Source organism: Entelurus aequoreus, linkage group LG01 (genome assembly GCF_033978785.1).
Source record: "Entelurus aequoreus isolate RoL-2023_Sb linkage group LG01, RoL_Eaeq_v1.1, whole genome shotgun sequence".
Classification (NCBI taxonomy): Eukaryota; Metazoa; Chordata; class Actinopteri; order Syngnathiformes; family Syngnathidae; genus Entelurus; species Entelurus aequoreus.
The window spans coordinates 7,103,631-7,124,203 of record NC_084731.1 but is presented as its reverse complement, the minus strand read 5'-3'; the positions used below and the strand labels follow the sequence as shown (position 1 = coordinate 7,124,203).

Here is a 20,573-nt window from a genome sequence, read left to right as displayed (position 1 = left end):
GGATCTAACATAATAGTGAGAGTCCAGTCCATAGTGGATCTAACATAATAGTGTGAGAGTCCAGTCCATAGTGGATCTAGTTAATAGTGTGAGAGTCTAGTCCATAGTGGATCTAACATAATAGTGAGAGTCCAGTCCATAGTGGATCTAGTTAATAGTGTGAGAGTCCAGTCCATAGTGGATCTAACATAATAGTGTGAGAGTCCAGTCCATAGTGGATCTAACATAATAGTGAGAGGCCAGTCCATAGTGGATCTAACATAATAGTGAGAGTCCAGTCCATAGTGGATCTAACATAATAGTGAGAGTCCAGTCCATAGTGGATTTAACATAATAGTGAGAGTCCAGTCCATAGTGGATCTAGTTAATAGTGTGAGAGTCCAGTCCATAGTGGATCTAACATAATAGTGAGAGTCCAGTCCATAGTGGATCTCACATAATAGTGAGAGTCCAGTCCATAGTGGATCTAGTTAATAGTGTGAGAGTCCAGTCCATAGTGGATCTAACATAATAGTGTGAGAGTCCAGTCCATAGTGGATCTAACATAATAGTGTGAGAGTCCAGTCCATAGTGGATCTAACATAATAGTGAGAGGCCAGTCCATAGTGGATCTAACATAATAGTGAGAGTCCTGTCCATAGTGGATCTAACATAATAGTGAGAGTCCAGTCCATAGTGGATTTAACATAATAGTGAGAGTCCAGTCCATAGTGGATCTAGTTAATAGTGTGAGAGTCCAGTCCATAGTGGATCTAACATAATAGTGAGAGTCCAGTCCATAGTGGATCTCACATAATAGTGAGAGTCCAGTCCATAGTGGATCTAGTTAATAGTGTGAGAGTCCAGTCCATAGTGGATCTAGTTAATAGTGTGAGAGTCCAGTCCATAGTGGATCTAACATAATAGTGTGAGAGTCCAGTCCATAGTGGATCTAATATAATAGTGAGAGTCCAGTCCATAGTGGGGCCAGCCGGAGATCATCTTGGGTGGAGACAGGTCAGCAGCACAGAGACGTCCTCAATTGATGCACAGATGAGTGATCCACCCCGGGTCCCATCCTGTGGTCACCTAATCTCCACGAAGGAGAGAGGAGCAATGGCGGTGACTAAAATGGCGGAAGCAAAAATCAAACCTGGAATCCTGGAGTTTCCGGCACAGTTTGAGGCCTGTACTTTAAAGGGTTTAATAATACGACACTTACATGCGCAAGGTTCTAATCTTCTCGTCAGTTGAAGGAACAGGCAGCGACCCGCTTCACACGCACCTCAAGTGTCACCATTATCTCCCACACGGCGCAGGGAACGTCTCTCCGCATGACGCCAACTATGGGTAACTTAAGAATGTGTAGATCATTTAATTTCCTGGAGCAATTACCCGTCGCTGGGAAATACGAAGACGAGATAGTGAAGTGAGGTCATACTCTTGTCGTGCAGCTGTTAACTGCTGCGCTCCCATATTTGGACTTTGGGGTCGGATTAGTCTTCAGTGGGCCCCGTCCCTATAGACAAGTTTATCGAGGAGCGGGTTTAAAGGTCAGTTTAATGTTGTTGACGTGTTCTGCGGACGTGTTTTGATGGATGGCAAACACCTCGTCTAGTCCTGGGAAAACTCCTGCTTGAGATGTCAAGGATTGTTGATGTCTGTCCTGCAGTTCTCATGCAGCGTGTCCACGTTCCAAGTCAACATCACCCGCAGCCAGTCTTCTCACAGAGAGAGTGAGGCTTTCTTCGCTGGGTTGAAGGTGAGCAGGCACACTGCTGCACTGCACAAGAAAAAACACACAAATGTAAACATCCTTCCGCTGCTTCCTGTCCAGTTTTCAGTGGAGTCGTTACATGTCGCGGAGAATGGCGAAGAGCACGAGGTCAGCATCCGCAGCACGGTGCCCATCTCCTGCTACAACCTCCATCGCTGTGGGCTCCCCCTGGTGTTGAGTGTGCAGGAACCAGGTAAAACCAGCTGCTTCTTACCAGTGGATGATGATATTCTTACAAAATATTCCGTACTTTCTGGGATATAGAGCACACCAGTATTTAAAGGCCTACTGAAATGATTTTTTTTTATTTAAACGGGAATAGCAGGTCCATTCTACGTGTCATACTTGATCATTTCGCGATATTGCCATATTTTTGCTGAAAGGATTTAGTAGAGAAAATCGACGATAAAGTTCGCAACTTTTGCTCGCTGATAAAAAAAAAGCCTTGCCTGTACCGGAAGTAGCGTGACATCACAGGAGCTAGTATTCCTCACAATTCCCCGTTGTTTACAATGGAGCGAGAGAGATTCGGACAGAGAAAGTGACGATTACCCCATTAATTTGAGCGAGAATGAAAGATTCGTAGATGAGGAACGTTACAGTGGCAGTGATGGACGTATCTTTTTTCGCTCTGACCGTAACTTAGGTACAAGCTGGCTCATTGGATTCCACACTCTCTCCTTTTTCTATTGTAGATCACGGATTTGTATTTCAAACCACCTCGGATACTATATCCTCTTGAAAATGAGAGTCGAGCACGCGAAACGGACATTTAAAGTGACTTTTATCTCCAAGACAATACATCGGTGACACACTTAGCTACTGAGCTAACGTGATAGCATCGTTCTCAAATGAAGATAGAAACAAAATAAATAAACTCCTGACTGGAAGGATAGACAGAAGATCAACAATACTATTAAACCATGTACATGTAACTACACGGTTAAAAATTCTCAGCCTGGTAAGGCTTAAAAATGCTGTTGCTAACGACGCTTAGGCTAATTTAGCAACTTAGCAACCGGACCTCACAGAACTATGATAAAACATTAGCGCTCCACCTACGCCAGCTAGCCCTCATCTTCCCATCAACAGCCGTGCTCACCTGCGTTCCAGCGATCGACGGCGCGACGAAGGACTTCATCCGTGGGTTTGGCGGCAAGCATTGGCTAGGCGTAGTAAGTAGTCCTTGTTGTGTTGCTGTAAGTATTGTACTTAGCCGCTAATACACCGATCGATCCCAAATACAACGTTCTTCTTTGCAGCCTCCATTGTTCATTAAACAAATTGCAAAAGATTCACCAACACAGATGTCCAGAATACTGTGGAATTTTGTCGAAGAAAACAAGAGGCTTTTCTATCGGGTCCGATGGGGTACAACCACTTCCGTTGCTTTTGTGACATCACGCGCATAAATCATATCCAAAGGAGTTTTTCAACCGGAAGTGTGGCGGGAATTTTAAAATTGCACTTTATAAGTTAACCCGGCCGTATTGGCATGTGTTGCAATGTTAAGATTTCATCATTGATATATAAACTATCAGACTGCGTGGTTGGTAGTAGTGGCTTTCAGTAGGCCTTTAAGCTGCATCTACCAAATTTGAGAAGAAATCTACATTTTATGTATATAAACTGCACAGATATATGACGGTACGAAAGATTTTGTGAATGTTTATTTACATACCTTAACCCTTGTGTAATGTTCATATTGTTGTTACTCAGCCAGCGTTTGTGGGTCTGATGGACCCGTTGCATTTTGTGGCTTTTAATGCCTCACAATCAAACACTTTGATGTTAAAATACTGAACAGATGTTTATCTTATCCCAATAAACATCTGTTCAGTATTTTAACATAAAAGTGTTTGATTGTGAGGCATTAAAAGCCAAAAAATGCAACGGGTCCATCAGACCCACAAACGCTGGCTGAGTAACAACAATATGAACGTTACATGGAAATTTCTCTGCCAGTTTCTGCATCCCACAGGGAGTCTTCTTTTGTGTTTCTGCACTTGCGGTTCCCACACAAGGTCGCAACATTGTTTGTCAACAATGTCTGCTCTCATTTTCTCGCACATTTGACCCTCTGATGTTCTGTGTACCTACACTCTGTCCTCCTCCTGTCTAGGCCTGCTGTGTGTGTGTGTGTGTGTTTGTGTGTGTGTGTGGTACACAGAACATCAATGTCCACACTTTTATTAGCCCCGGGTCCAGTGGACCCGGACATCTTATATGTAATAGAAATGTGTAGGGGGGGTGTATGGTGTGTGGTCATTAAATATGTATTCTGATATATGTATTTGGCTCATTTTCTTCACAGAAAATGAGCCAAAGTCAGTGAGTCTCAGTTTGAAAAATTTATTAATTGTATCAAAGCGGATCCCACAGACCCGAACACCACACAAGGGTTAATTGTTTCCAAACAATGTCTGTAACACGGCAGTAAACCGGCTGATCAAACAAAACAGAAGTCATCGTCATGGAACCACTAGCTGTGTAAGCTATTTCTCCACAAAACTGAAACAATACAAAAAGAATGCCATTGTAAGTTAATAATACTAACAGAGACACTTGTAAACATGTTAGCGTATCCGCTACTGCTAACGACGCTAGCCTTATTACATTATGATGGTACGTGCAAATATACATGAAAACTCTCCTGCAGCGTCACACATGGGACGGTTTAGTAAATATTAATTGTTTTAGTTGTATTGTAAAACTTACAAACGTTGCTCGGAGTGATGAAATAAGAATCGCAATAAACGAATAGTAGACAAAACGGGATACATTTCCGGTTCAAGAAATGAAACGCATATTCAACCCGGAGCACCTGCAGTGAGCAAACCTGTCCAAAAGATGGCGCCATAGCACAAACTAAAACACACCTTTTTTAGTGTCTCTGCCGGTGTTGAAAACTATTTGTTGAATAGAAAACATTATGCCATTAGCGATAAAAAAAAATATCCATAAATTAGCCGCACCATTTTGTAAGCCGCAGGGTTCAAGGCATAGGAAAAAAAATAGCTGCCGGAAAACACGGTACATGGATTTCCTCATCATGGGAATAGAAGACCTTCGTCAGGGTTTAAAAAACTTATAAAACATCGTTTAACTTAAACAACTGGGCTATTTTAAAGTTTCAATACCAAAGTTTACACTTCATTGCACTACATCAGTCTCGAATAAACTCAATAAATCCCAACTGTGTGTGATCTATTGACACCCACCCACTACTGCTCCTCTACTCCCTGACGTCCACAGACCGCCTCGGACAGGAGGTCTCCAACCTGGCACTGTCCACCTGCCAAGTTGAGATCCGCCCGACTGCTTGCAGTGATGGGAGCTGCGCCTGGACGACCTTTTTCCTCACCGCCGTCACCGACTTCACACGGGATGGGAACCGCATCAGTTTGATCAGCGCTGTTCCCGATGCAGGTGCACCTCGGCTTTGGAAGAACTACATTCCAACGTCGCTGAAAGTGAGTCCTCAGCTTCTTTTCAGAGTTGATGAGAACATTCCATGGAGGTTTGAGGGTTTTACAGGTTTTAGTGGTATATTTTTAGGAAATCCTGAAAGGTTTAAGGGCGCTGTGTGGTCACTTCTTGTGGACTTAAAGGGATGTTGGCGGTTGTGTTGCAGGAGTAGCCTCTAAATCCTCTAAATTTTTAGATTTAGATTTATTGGTCCCCGTTGGGGAAATTAATTTTCACTGCCGTACATTTAACACATCACGAACAAAAATAACAAAAAGACATCATACATGACCAACACATTTACAGGCTTGTCAGACAGTTCGGCCGGGCCTGCTGTTAGGGCGGCTATAGCTGCAGGGATAAGGCTTTTCCCGAGGCGGGCCCTCCGGAATTTGATGGTTCTGTACCTGCGCCCTGATGCTAGTGGGGTGGTGTAGTGGGTGAGTGATATCCTGGACTATCGTGTTTGCCAGTCGAATGATGGACCTGTGGTTTAAATCTGAAATGTTGGGTGTGGGTAGGCCGATGATTTTAGCTGCTATGTTTGTAATGCGTGTGAGTTTGGTCCGGTTGGTTACAGAAAGCATAGTGAAAAAACATGTGGAACAGTACATAAGGATGGGTTGACCAATGCTTTGGTAAAGTAATAACAGGAGGTGAGGTGCAACGTATAGTCCTTTAAGTGTACGGATGGCTGACAGTCTTTGTTGACCTATTTTTTGAATGCTTTGTTGTTGTTGTGGGATCACTGAAGGTCTAGGTTTTAATAAAGGTGATCCAGTTTATTGCGCAATTATGTAACTACAAGATGACTAAAGTACAGGACATCTGTTTACATAGAAATAGATTGTCTGAGAGAGATCCTTGTTCTAATTCCACATGGTCATTAAGTGTTGTCCCCAAAGACTGGATGGCTCTGACGATACATTCCCCATCTGTGTTTAGTAATAACATCAAAGTCTGGGGTCAGAAAATCTTTGGACATACCTCCCACTTATCTTTGTTCTCATTTCCCTGCCTGCAGGTCACAGTTCAGGATGTTCCCACATCCATATGCTACTCACTGACGGACCCACATGTCATCACACTGGATGGCAGGTACTAGCACCAACGCAGATCTTCACCTGTCATAGAGAACATATTCAACACCTTTCTTTGCAGGCGCTACGACAACCACCAAACTGGCACCTTTGTTCTGTACCGGAGCCTCGCCAGGGACTTTGAGGTCCACTCTCGCCAATGGGACTGTGGCAGTCGTCATTACGCTGTGTCTTGCAGCTGTGGTGTTGCTGCTCAAGAGGGCGACGATGTAGTCATCTTTGACATGTGCAATGGCCAACCGCAGGAAACAAGACCCCAGCTCACTGTGAAAGTCCTCGGTGAGGATCATGGTCATGGTGGCCATGTCCGTGTGCTGGAGTCTCACCAGGGAAAGAAAGTCACCGTAGGTATCCGACCTTGTTATTACAGTGTGCTAACTTGTAAAAACGATTTTTTTTGCAATGTGAGAATATAATCTAGCTGTTTTCACTCCTCTTGAAGATGATCTTTCCATCCGGCGCCTTTGTCCGAGCTGACGTTGGCGACTGGGGAATGAGCCTCTCTGTCCGGGCGCCAAGTGTGGACTACCGCAACACGCAAGGCCTCTGCGGCACCTTTGATCACAATAGCAACAATGACATCCACGGCTACAAAGGTAGCCATGATGACTTGCATGGCTTCATAGAGAACTGGAGGTGGGTTATGTAATCTTGCACAACCTCTATTCTGCTAGGCTCTGACTCATGTGTGCGCTTGTTTGTGTTAGGATAGCTCCCGGTGAGAGTTTATTTGACAAAAACCCTCCTAGCTCAAGACAAGAGGACAGGAGACCTTTTTGTCTGTGCCAGAAAAGATACAGTTCTTTTCATCCCGCTGGTAGAGGAGCGGGACACACGCCTGGTCAATCTGGTCACTCTGATTGCATTGCGCAGGACAATGTGGATTACATATCTGTATTCCCCTCACTGGACACCACACTGGAGTACCTCAAGCATCCTGAAATAGAGGCAAGCATCCTGAACGTGTCCTCCCATCATCCCTTGGAGGGGTTGCGCCCTCATTTCAATTCCCACAATGAACAAGTGTTCAGAGATGACCTCCTAATGTCAGTTGAGAGACTAAGAAGACAGACAATGTTTGAGTTCCAGCCAGTTTTTGACTCTCAAAGCCTCAAGCAAGCTGAATTGGAGCACCTTGCCTACTTTTTCCCCGAGGATCACCTCGTAAAACCGCGACCAGAGGTTCAAGCTCAATGGCCCACGCCAAGCGGTCTGACTTCTGGCAAAGCTCTGGAAGTATGCCACATAGCTTTGTCCAATTCCACAGTTGGTGCAGTTTGCCAAGGGTTGCTGGGGCGGCGTCTTTACGAAGCAGTGGACCTCTGCATCTTGGACCTTCAGCTGAAAGACGACCTGGGCTGGGATGAGGCACTGCTGCCCTACCTAGAGAACGAGTGTGAGAGGAGACTGCTAGAGAACCGGGCCCAGAAGGCCATGGAGACACTTGGTCAGCCGGGAGTGCCTGGGGATGTGGTGACAGCGCTGCGCTGCCCTAATTTTTGCAATGGCAATGGAGAGTGCACAGATTCTGGTTGTCGGTGTCACCAAAACTTCAGCTCGTATGACTGCAGCGTTGCTATTGGTGAGTGTCATCAATCTGTTCACATTACTTTTATTTGAACGCTCATTACTGAAACTTTCTGTTGGGCTTCCGGTTAAAACAGCCCAGCCAGTTGAGCTAAGTGACCTGGAAAATGGCGGCCTCTGTGATATCAGAATATTCAACTGCAGGAACATTCGGGTCTTTGGCCTGGGCTTCGTTGACTCTCCCAACCTGAGCTGCCATGCCACTAGATTGAAGGTGAGCAACATCTAGTGGTTCTTGGTGGAAGACTTGATTCCATTGAACAGCCAGGTTAAGTTTGGTGTGGTAGGACATATTTGTTTAATGATCAAAGTTGGAAGGATGCCAAAATAACTGACATGCACAAACCTCTTTTTAGAATTCCTAACACTAGGTTACCATTACCAGTGTCACAGTAAAGGGTGGATATCGTCACACAAGGCTGTAAATTCGGTTGCCACAATTTTCAGTTTCAAAAAAGGGTTAGGGTTGGGGTTAAGGTTAGGGTTAACCCTAATCCTAACCCTAACCCCAACCCCAGCCCTAACCCCAACCCTAGCCCTAACCCTAACCAACTATTTTTCTTTATGCCTAACCCTAACCCTAATCCTAACCCTAACCCTAACCCTAACCCCACCCCCAAACCTAGCCCTAACCCTAACCAACTCTTTTTCTTTATGCCTAACAATAACCCTAACCCTAATCCTAACCCTAACCCCAACCCCAACCCTAACCCTAACCCTAACCACAACCCTAGCCCAAACCCTAACCAACACTTTTTTCTTCATGCCTAACCCTAACCCTAATCCTAATCCTAGCCCTAACTCTAACCCTAACCCCAACCCCAACCCCAATCCTAACCCTAACCCCAACCCCAACCCCAACCCCAACCCTAACCTTAACTCCAACCCCAACCCTAGCCCTAACCCTAACCCTAACCAACACTTTTCTTTATGCCTAACCCTAACCCTAATCCTAACCCTAACCCTAACACTAACCCCAAACCCAATCCCAATCCCAACCCCAACCCTAACCCCAACCCAAACCTAACCCTAACCCTAACCCCAACCCCAACCCTAATGAAAAGAACACAAGGTATAGTTGGAATCGATTAAATTGATAGGTATTTCTTTGACTCTTACGCTAAAGTCTACAACAGAGAAGGGTCGACATTTTTGGTAAATGAAACTTTTTTTCATGCGTTTCTTCCTTTTTTTGCCCAAATGTAAATGTCCTTCATACACGTTAACATGAATAAAGATATACTTTAATTCCTCAGTGTTTGGAATAATATTTTCTGGTAAAAAGGTGTTCTAATTAATTGCTAGTTCATTACATTACAACACTGTTACCGTTACATTCTGAGAAGTCCTCACATTGAATGGTAAAAATGGGTTATACTTGTATAGCGGCCATCCCCGTATATATGCCGTTTACGTTATTGTGGCAAGTCACTTCAGCATCGCTGGATTGATTGATTGATTGATTGATTGATTGATTGATTGAAACTTTACATATTCCGTACAATTGACCACTAAATGGTAACACCCCAATAAGTTTTTCAAGTTGTTTAAGTCGGGGTCCACGTTAATCAATTCATGGTAAAGAAAATGTTATTTCGTAGGGCAAGCTAAAGCCAATACTAACTGTTATGTTAACAATATATACATACATTTAGCCATTACGGGCTTACGCGTCAATAAATTACAACCAATGCATGCTGGGAAACTGGAAACAGCAACACTATATTATTATAATACTCCGCTTTTGCTTTAGAACTAGCGGTATCAACACACCATGAACACATGCAACATGCAAACTCCACACTGACATGTTCCATGGTGTCATCTCAACAGAGAGCAGAATTGGTTGAAGGAACATGTAGCGTAGACAATTTTGAGATAGAGACTGGCGATGTTCACCATCATCATCATATTAATGCGGCATATCCATCTGCCTATTCACATGCTCACAGCAGCCACAAGCAGCTGAACTGTACAACTTGGTGAAAACGAGCATCCTCCTAAGAATCCTTTTCTTCTCTCCAAATGTGGACATGAACTTCTACAGTATGTCAACGGCGTTTGGGTTCTAGGGGAAAAACACAGAACAAGAGCCACATTCCTCAGCTCCAGGGCTTTGGACTGTGTTGTGCCCTCACTGAGCAGTGCAACCGTCAACACAGAAGACTTCTTGATGGACGACAAACCGTATGCAAGGTGGAAGATCAAGGTAACCATAAGGTTGCTTTATTGATATAATAAATGCTTAAGTTAGTGTGTGGCTGCTCTTGTTCTCAGGTGACTAACGATGGCTCCCAGTACAGTCAAACCAAGGTGCTCACGATCTACGATGGCCTTTGTCAGGTGTGCACTGCTTCCGGCTCAGGACTTTGTAAGTTAAAGGTAACTCAAGCAACGACACGCATCTTTTTATCTTATCTTGCTAAGTTGATGGCACAGCTATGTAGACTAGAAAGTGTTGCTCAGTGGGGGTCCACTAATGACAAAAACAGATGTGTTTGGCCGATCCCAAAACACAGCAGCTGGTTGTGTTCAACTAGGGTCCATAAAATGGGAACCATGGGGGGTTCCTGTTATTATTGGTTTAACACGTGTGTACACATACAAGGTAGCAGAAAGAAGCTTGCCCGAGGTAACCAAAAGCTACAGACAAGGTAGTTCTTGATGTTCCTGCTGTTTAAATATTTCCTTTGTGTTTCTGGCAGGACCGGATATGTAACATTGACGGGATGTGCTTTGCAGAAGGAGATTTAAATCCAGGAAGCCCGTGCCTGCTCTGTGACCCAAACGCTTCAAAATTCACATGGTCACTCAGCCAAGGTACAATGTAACACCATCTAATTGGTGCTGTCAGTTTTGTCATTTGTGTAGGGATCAGTCGCAGACTGCAGGAATGCGGACAATTACCACAAACCCAGTAACGTGACTGCAGTTATAAATCAGAATCAGCAATCTTTTTTGTTCAATGTTTTGTACCTTTCTTATGCTGCTGATTTACTGTTTGGTCAACTCACCGGGGAACTGTCTGCCTGAGTAAACAGATTAAAGCAGCTGAGATTTTAGTTTCCCAATATGCACCTGTTCCTTAACCCCCAGAGGAAGTAAAGAACATGTTGAGGGGGCTATTGCCCTGTCAGAAATCTGTTTAGCCGCAGTTGAGCCCCCCAGCATTTTAGGACCCTATTATGCAAAACCATCTTTTCTTACCTGTTGGTAACAGCAGTTGTGTATTTGGGATCGGCTTAAGTCCCGAAAATTTGAAATCTCTTGCACGTCCATCTTTGCTAAGCCTACTATCGGGCTGAGTGTATCTTTCTGTGGCCAATCAACCAACCCTGTCTGTTTTTCCAAATGCCTATCAAAAGCCCAGCTCCTTCTTTTGGCTGCCCAATCATAGCAGTCATATTAACTTTTTTGTCCCGCCCCTATGCGCACAGGGGCCAAGCCGGTCTTTCCTAAACCTAACACCAGGCAAACATCTCATTGCCAAATATTATTTTCACTACTAAAAATGTCTTAATAGTTATTATGTTGTGATCGGAAACAATATTGCCAATGTCTGTTGGATAAAGACACATGTTGTCGCATTTTGGATGTATTGTCTGGTTATTAGCAGGCACATGAGCGTGAGTGCACAGATTATGTTTTACAGACCGTTTTCGACCTGTTTTCTGACCGCCTCTTCAGGATGCACCGTTTTGTGGGCGGGTCTTATTTACATGCCTCCACTTTGACTGTGTCTTCTTCCCGCCCACTTTGTTGTAGTTTTCAGCGCTTTCATAGCAAATCTACTGGCAGATATAAGTGAGAACTATACACCACTTTGCATTAGAAATGGCAGCAGCGGAGTATGCGTGTCAAGGTACAACCCAGTCTGCCCAACAACAAGAGGATAGAGAAAAAGAAGGCGCTTACTGACTACAGTGTGGTCTACAATGGCATTCTGGGTGTATTCATACCATAAATGGATAATCCGCTGACGGTTTTCCCAATATCTGACGTCACAGATTGTGCACATTCCAAACAGCTCGTTTGGAGGAAGTAGGAAGAAAGGCAAGATTATTTTATAAATATCACTGCACTGCCTTCACGGTTTGATTTTACATTTTCGGGACTGATGCAGATCCTAAATACACAACAGCAGTTACCAGTTAGTAAGAAAGGTTGGCTTTGCATAATGGGTCCCCTTTTAAAGATGAACAACAATCTTTTCTAGTCAACGAGCCGCCAACCTTCCATCGACTTCAGAACGACCTGCGAACATTCGCCGGAGAGAACTTTGTCTTCCAGTTTGCAGCATCAGATCCAGAAGGCTCAGCCCTGCTCTTTCAACTGGAGACTGGCCCCAAGGGTGCCACGCTCTCACCGGCTGGGCTCCTCATCTGGGAGGTCCCATCATCTCTCGGACAGGAGGGGCATCAGTCAACCATTCACCTAATGCTGTCGGATGAGTGCAATGCTCATAACACCTTTACGGTTCAGGTAGCTGCATATATACTGTATGATTATGATTGTTGGATGAACAGTATGTTACAGTCAGGTTTGCTCCCGCATAGGTCCATGTGTTGCCATGCGGATGTCAGAATGGAGGAACATGCGTGACAGATGTCAACTTCCCTGCTGGCAGTGGGAAGTACCTGTGTGTATGTCCTGAAGGGAAACAGGGGGACCTGTGTAATGATAACGTGGACAAATGCTTGTTGGCACCGTGTCCAAATGCAACATGCATTAACACAGCTGGGGGATTCAGATGCGAGTGTCCCGCAGGGTTGTCAGGTACCAATTTCCTTCTGGTTCTGGGGTTCTGGGGTTCATTTAACGCGCATGATCAACCTTCATGTCTCTGCAGGTGCAACATGCCAGGAAGATGTTGACGAGTGTGAGCGCACACCCTGTTTCGCAGGAGTACAATGCCTCAATAGTTATGGCTCCTACACCTGTGGCCCCTGCCCTAAAGGAATGCAAGGGAATGGTACATTGTGCACAGGTAAGACACGTAACTTTGTACTGATTAAGTGATCAAAACATAAATTATCCTTTTATTGCAGTGGACGAGATGCCTGCAACCATCACTACCTCATTGGCTGCAAAAGCCACTATTCGCACAATTCCAGTTCTACTGCAGACCCCAACTACTCTTAACCCAAGACTCCACGCTGCCAAGAGCATGCCAGATATTAGACCAAACCCTCTCAAAGTTGGTCTATCTTTAATTAGCGCCACAACTGAGAAGAACACCAGTGTACTGAAACCCACAGCAAAACCTGTTGCAGGTGCGAATGTGAGACTTTACAGCTTAAAAGTAGATAGGTACATCAGTGGTTTGAATGAACTAGGACCTTTTATAGAAGGTGAACATCTAGTCTAGTAGGTAGAGAACGAGACTCTGTCCCAGGTGGAGGAGTTTAAGTATCTCGGGGTCTTGTTCACGAGTGAGGGAAAGATGGAGAAGGAAATCAGCCGGAGAATGGGAGCAGCTGGGGCAGTATTGCAGTCTCTCTGCTGCACTGTTGTGACCAAACGAGAGCTGGGCCAGAAGGCAAAGCTCTCGGTCTACCGAGCTATCTACATTCCTACTCTCACCTATGGTCATGAAGTGTGGGTCATGACCGAAAGAATAAGATTGCGGATACAAGCGGCCGAAATGAGTTTCCTCAGAAGGGTGGCTGGCATCTCCCTTAGAGATAGGGTGAGAAGTTCAGTCACCCGAGAGAGACTCGGAGTAGAGCCGCTGCTCCTTCGCTTGGAAAGGAGCCAGCTTAGGTGGTTCGGGCATCTCGTGCGGATGCCTCACGAGCGTCTCCCTAGGGAGGTCCTCGTTGCACGTCCCACTGGGAGGAGACCCCGCGGCAGGCCAAGGACCAGATGGGGGATTACATCTCCTCTCTGGAACTGGGAACGCTTCGGGACTCCCCAGGAGGAAGTTGCTAATGTTGCTCTAGAGAGGGAAGTCTGGGGGTCTCTGCTGGAGCTGTTGTCCCCGCGACCCGATTCCGGATAAGCGGTTAAAGATGGATGGATGGATGGAACATCTAATCCTTCTCCTTTTGCCAATTTTACAGCAACCTGTGCCAGCAGGCCTTGTTTCCCTGGCGTTCAATGCATCAACCGACGCCTGCCGCATGTTGGCTACGTTTGTGGTCGGTGCCCACCCGGCCTTCACGGCAATGGTCGCACCTGCGTAAAAAAAGCTAAGGCAGGTACGTGGGTTTATCCCAGTGGGAGCCCAGTTATATTTAAGATAACTAAATCTGAATATTGTCAGTGGTTTTTTTTAGCATCCAATTACGTTTCGCCTCAACAGCCAGCAGGCCATAAGAGCCGATCCCTGCACAGCAGCAGCAGTAAGGTGTCCAGCCTCCATTTACCGGTCCTGCCTTCCAAACACACCATGAAACGCCTGCCTGTCAATAGAGATTCCGCACTGCATCAGCATTCAGCTTTTTGGAGGGGAGGAGGTACCGGTCGGAGGGAGGCTGTCTCCGGTGATATTGGGAGAACAACAATCAGTGCTCTTCCTGTCACTGCCACCCACAGAGGCCACGTCACATCCTCCAGAGCGTTTGTAGTTTCCGGTGAGACTGTCCCAAAGGTGAGTCTCATATCGGATGAGCGTTCCACCGTGAGTCAGTCTGAACTTAACTGCTTCTTTTTGTGTTTGTATTTAAGCCGTTTGAACAAGGCATGTCTTCTAAAGTAACTCCACCCGCTCCTCGTCTCATAACACAGTCTGGCCAAGTGACACAGCCTAGAGCGACCACCCACCTGTTCAATTACGTGTCATTCCGCCCTGCTAAACCGTGGACCTCTCTGAGACCTGTACGCCCTCTTACAGCAGCGCTCAGAGGTGTGCCTTATACCCTGCCAGAGTCCAAATTCTCTACAGACAAAGACAAAGTAACATTGAGCCCTATAACAACAAACCACACCTTCCTTCTCAAGAGAGTGTCGTACACCCAACCGCGGGTCGCTGATCATGTGACTGATAACAAACGTGTGGTGACATGTGGCGACCGGCCATGTTTTCCTGGCGTCCAATGCAATGCAATGCAACGGGACAGCTGTGGCCGCTGTCCCGTTGGCTTCACTGGAGATGGACAAATGTGTCGAGGTGAGTTTCTAAACTTACCATATTTTTCTGACTATAAGGCGGAGTTAAAATCCTTTCATTTTCTCAGAAATCGACAGAGGTGCCTAATGCACGGAATAATTCTGGTTGTGCATACCGACCTCGAAGCAATTTTATTTGTTACATGGTGTAATGATAAGTGTGACCAGTAGATGGTAGTCACGCATAAGAGATACGTGTAGACTGCAATATGACGCCAGTAAACAACACCAAAACTTTAAATGTTCCATTGAAAATAAAGAACATTGCACACGGCACTCAAAAATCGGTCAAAATGTTTTTGTATGACTTTGAAGCCGCACCGCTTGATGGATTGTCGACCCATTACGGCTACCGTAGTCAGAGATACAAGTATTACTATGGTGTGTGTTAAAGGACCGCAAAATGGCACCCAATAGTAGACATACTATCCGGCGTTTTGTTTCACAATATAATACAAAAGCAAATTTTCTTACCTTCTGGTACCTGCTGATGTGTATTTGGGATCTGCATAAGTCCTGAAAATGTGCGCACATCCGCCACTGTAGTCCGCGTCGATGCCGTAGTCGATAAACTTCTTCTTTTTCTCTATCTTCTTGTTATGGGACATTCACCCTCCGCTGTTGCCATTTCTAATATAAAGTAGTGTAAAGTTCTAACTTATATCTCGCTATGAAAGCGCTAAAACATACCGGTGTAGTGAGTTTACATTATTCACCCAAGGAACTTTATTTATTAGAGAGTTCCGGTCGGACGGTTTTTCACGGGACACGTTTCCGACGTTATTGTTGCACTAGTGAGCCACGGATGAGGAGATGCTGCTACCTTATCGATTGAAGTAAAATCTGAATGTCATTAAAACAGTTAGCTCCACCTTTTGACGCTTCTTCCACTCCTGTCCTTGCACGCTACACCGCTACAACAAAGATGACGGGGAGAAGACGCTGTCGAAGGTGAGCCACGTAAATAAGACCGCCTACAAAATGGCGCATCCTGAAAGCGGCTTGAAGATGATCTGTAAAAAATCATCCATGCAACATTTTGACCAAAGTACCACCATTACATGTTATGTAGACCACAAGGAAGTCTTTTATATTTAGAAAATAATTATAATATGACCCCTTTAATGAGCCCTATAATAATAAATAAATAATAAAAATACACCTGAATAGACCCGCTCATCTGCCGTGCGCCTAATAATCCGGTGCGCCCAATGGTCTAGAACGGGGGTCGGCAACCCGCGGCTCTAGAGCCGCATGCGGCTCTTTAGCGCCGCCCTAGTGGCTCTTTGGAGATTTTTCAAAAATGTATGAAGAATGGAAAAAGATGAGGGGAAAAAAAAAATATTTTTTTGTTTTAGTATGGTTCCTGTATGAGGACAAACATGACACAAACCTCCCTAATTGTTATAAATCACACTGTTTATATTAAACATGCTTCACTGATTCGAGTATTTGGCTAGCGCCGTTTTGTCCTACTTATTTTGGCGGTCCTTGAACTCACCGTATAGTTTGTTTGCATGTATAACTTTCTCCGACTTTCTAGGACGTGTTTTATGCCACTTTTTCTGTCTCATTTTGTCCACCACACTTTTAACGTTGTGCGTGAATGCACAAAGGTGAGTTTTGTTGATATTATTGACTTGTGTGGAGTGCTAATCAGACATATTTGGTCACTGCATGACTGCAAGCTAATCGATGCTAACATGCTATTTAGGCTAGCGATATGTACATATTGCATCATTATGCCTCATCTGTAGCTATATTTGAGCTCATTTAGTTTCCTTTAAGTCCTCTAATTAAATGTATATCTCATGACACATGTAATATGGCTTTTAATTTTTTGCGGCTCCAGACAGATTTGTTTTTGTATTTTTGGTCCAATATGGCTCTTTCAACATTTTGGGTTGCCGACCCCTGGTCTAGAAAATACGCCATCATTTAGTTGGTTGGATGTTTTCTTTTCAAACGTTCTCCTCTTTCTCAAGCCGTTTGCAGGCAAGCGTGCGGACGGAACATGGAGTGCGTGGCACCCAACAAGTGTAGCTGCAAGGCAGGTTACACGGGTTCGCACTGTCAAACAGGTACGTTTCAAATGATGAATAGTGTACATAAAAATGAAATATGCCTGTTTCTAATTAGATGGGTTTTTTTTTTTTAGCAATTTGTGAGCCGATGTGTGTGAACGGGGGAGCGTGCGTTGCTCCGGGGGTCTGTCAGTGTCCTGTCGCGTTTCACGGCGAGATTTGCCAAGAAGGTACAACTTCATTCCATCTGGTATACAGAATATGTACGTTTTCCCGCCTGTTGAAAGTAATACACGCCAACGTGTACAGCTCTGTGCAGGCTGCCATGTGAAAACGGAGGCACCTGTGTGGAACATCAGACATGCTCGTGTCCTTACGGTTTTGTCGGACCGCACTGTGAGACCAGTGAGGAATACCATTTTCTGATTTGAATTTGTTTGCCATTTTTCATCATGCTGAATAGTTGCATCAACCGACAGATTTACACACAGACACCTAAATGTGCAGCTTGGCCATACTAGGACTTAGTATTTCTACCTATTGGATTTATGCAAAGAAAGGCAGAAAGTGGCCTGAAGTGGTTTGCCGTCACATGAAAACTGTCTGGCACCTACTCTCGCTTGCATTGATCCTCTATGCCAGTGTTTTGCAACCACTAGTGTGCCGTGAGATACAGTCTGGTGTGCCGTGGGAGATTATGTAATTTCACCTAATTGGGTTAAAGATATTTTTTGCAAAACAGTAATTATAATCCGCAATTAATGTGCCGTTGACGAGTGTCGGTGCTGTCTAGAGCTCGGCAGAGTAACCGTGTAATACTCTTCCATATCAGTAGGTGGCAGCAGGTAGCTAATGGCTTTGTAGACGTCGGGAACATGGTTTGTCGTTATCACAATATGCGGTATCTAACACTTAAACCAAAAATAAACAAAAGGCCAGTGCCGCTTAGAAAAGGCATTGAAGCTTAGGGAAGGCTATGCAAGACGAAACTAAAACTGAACTGGCTGCAAAGTAAACAAAAACAGAATGCTGGACGACAGCAAAGACTTACAGCGTATGGAGCAGACGGCGTCCACAAAGTACATCCGTTCATGACATGACAATCAACAAAGTTCCCACAAAGAAGGATAGCGTCCACACAACTTAAATAGTCTTGATTGCGAAAACAACGCAGGTGCGGGGAATAGCGCTTGTCAGGTTCAAACACTGATGACATCTATTAAACAAGACAAGAGGCAAAGAATTAAACAGAGACGGAATTCAATTTGGACTCAATATTGAGGGGAGTCGTCTGTACACTGTACCCTTGCACAGTATCTAAGCACGCTCTGCTTCTTTTATTTTGGACCCCCCCCCCCGACCACATGGCCACCGCTGTTTCCAAAAGACAAAGGTCGCAAAATGTTCACAGAAAAGGTCGTAAACAATTCACAGAAAAGGTCAGTCCAAAAAGAGTTTGTAAAATAGTTCAAAAAGAGGTCCATAAAATAGTTCAAAAAGAGGTCCGTAAAATAGTTCAAAAAGAGTTCGTCTGGAAATTGGGCAGATCCTGCCATCTCTCCGCTTTGAAGTCCTTGGGTTAGAACAATATCTTTCTGTTGATTACCATACAAGAGAGAAAACAGAAACACCTTCATCTTGCTTTCCCCCTACAAAGTGGAGTTTTACGAGCCTTACTCTTGGTAGGTTTCAAAGACAGCTTTTGTCTTCTCACCAGACCCTCAATGTAACACAAAGTTTTTGTGATCATTTTAGAAACAATTATTCTAACAGCGCTCAAGGAAAACATGAAACTGCTACAGGAAAATACCAACAAAGGAGGAAAAGCCACCAAAATAGGAGCGCAAGACAAGAACTAAAACACAGGAAAACAGCAACAATCCCTAAATAAGTCACGGCGTGATGTGACATGTCGTGACAGTACACCTACTTTGAGACAAGAGCTATATTGATGCTTGCTTTGTTATGGTTTGAATTCATATCCAACAATTGCGAGAACGACTTTTTACTGTCAATATCGGCTACTTTCACGGCTGGGTTTACGCAGCTTGCTGCGTGGTTTGTTCTCCCAGGATGCAAACGGACAACTCCGGACACGACTTGCAGGTAGGAACATGATTTAATCGTAAATCATACCCGTAGATACAAACAGACAAAAACAAAACAAAAGGGGTGCGTGCCGATCGCACGGGAAGCTAAGGTAACTTAATTATATCACAGGAATCATAGAAGCTAAGGTAACTTACTTATATCGCAGGAATCATAGAAGCTAAGGTAACTTACTTATATCACAGGAATCATAGAAGCTAAGGTAACTTACTTATATCACAGGGATCATAGAAGCTAAGGTAACTTACTTATATCACAGGAATCATAGATGCTAAGGTAACTTACTTATATCACAGGAATCATAGAAGCTAAGGTAACTTACTTATATCACAGGAATCATAGAAGCTAAGGTAACTTACTTATATCACAGGAATCATAGAAGCTAAGGTAACTTACTTATATCACAGGAATCATAGAAGCTAAGGTAACTTACTTATATCACAGGGATCATAGGAGCTAAGGTAACTTACTTATATCACAGGGATCATAGAAGCTAAGGTAACTTACTTATATCACAGGGATCATAGGAGCTAAGGTAACTTACTTATATCACAGGAATCATAGAAGCTAAGGTAACTTACTTATATCACAGGAATCATAGAAGCTAAGGTAACTTACTTATATCACAGGAATCATAGAAGCTAAGGTAACTTACTTATATCACAGGAATCATAGAAGCTAAGGTAACTTACTTATATCACAGGAATCATAGAAGCTAAGGTAACTTACTTATATCACAGGAATCATAGAAGCTAAGGTAAATTACTTATATCACAGGAATCATGGAAGCTAAGGTAACTTACTTATATCACAGGAATCATAGAAGCTAAGGTAACTTACTTATATCACAGGAATCATAGAAGCTAAGGTAAATTACTTATATCACAGGAATCATAGAAGCTAAGGTAACTTACTTATATCACAGGAATCATAGAAGCTAAGGTAACTTACTTATATCACAGGAATCATAGAAGCTAAGGTAACTTACTTATATCACAGGAATCATAGAAGCTAAGGTAACTTACTTATATCACAGGAATCATAGAAGCTAAGGTAACTTACTTATATCACAGGAATCATAGAGGCTAAGGTAACTTACTTATATCACAGGGATCATAGAAGCTAAGGTAACTTACTTATATCACAGGAATCATAGAAGCTAAGGTAACTTACTTATATCACAGGAATCATAGAAGCTAAGGTAACTTACTTATAGCACAGGAATCATAGAAGCTAAGGTAACTTATATCACAGGAATCATAGAAGCTAAGGTAACTTACTTATATCACAGGAATCATAGAAGCTAAGGTAACTTACTTATATCACAGGGATCATAGAAGCTAAGGTAACTTACTTATATCACAGGAATCATAGAAGCTAAGGTAACTTACTTATATCACAGGAATCATAGAAGCTAAG

General features: G+C 43.9%; 1 protein-coding gene across 1 annotated transcript in view; it reads left to right on the top strand.

Annotated features, from left to right (window-relative positions):
- The window catches only part of LOC133660837 (von Willebrand factor D and EGF domain-containing protein-like), a 56,013-nt gene that overhangs the window by 12,309 nt on the left and 23,131 nt on the right, over positions 1-20,573 (top strand). Inside the window, exons 6-26 of the mRNA XM_062064384.1 lie at positions 1,652-1,741; positions 1,817-1,949; positions 5,012-5,229; positions 6,249-6,322; positions 6,386-6,668; positions 6,767-6,960; positions 7,032-7,906; positions 7,989-8,125; positions 9,959-10,120; positions 10,189-10,293; positions 10,617-10,731; positions 12,128-12,393; positions 12,468-12,687; positions 12,761-12,898; positions 12,960-13,184; positions 13,974-14,111; positions 14,220-14,503; positions 14,581-15,022; positions 17,007-17,102; positions 17,180-17,275; positions 17,355-17,450. Coding sequence (XP_061920368.1) covers positions 1,652-1,741; positions 1,817-1,949; positions 5,012-5,229; positions 6,249-6,322; positions 6,386-6,668; positions 6,767-6,960; positions 7,032-7,906; positions 7,989-8,125; positions 9,959-10,120; positions 10,189-10,293; positions 10,617-10,731; positions 12,128-12,393; positions 12,468-12,687; positions 12,761-12,898; positions 12,960-13,184; positions 13,974-14,111; positions 14,220-14,503; positions 14,581-15,022; positions 17,007-17,102; positions 17,180-17,275; positions 17,355-17,450 — 4,387 coding nt within the window. The remainder of the gene's footprint in view (positions 1-1,651; positions 1,742-1,816; positions 1,950-5,011; positions 5,230-6,248; positions 6,323-6,385; positions 6,669-6,766; positions 6,961-7,031; positions 7,907-7,988; positions 8,126-9,958; positions 10,121-10,188; positions 10,294-10,616; positions 10,732-12,127; positions 12,394-12,467; positions 12,688-12,760; positions 12,899-12,959; positions 13,185-13,973; positions 14,112-14,219; positions 14,504-14,580; positions 15,023-17,006; positions 17,103-17,179; positions 17,276-17,354; positions 17,451-20,573) is intronic.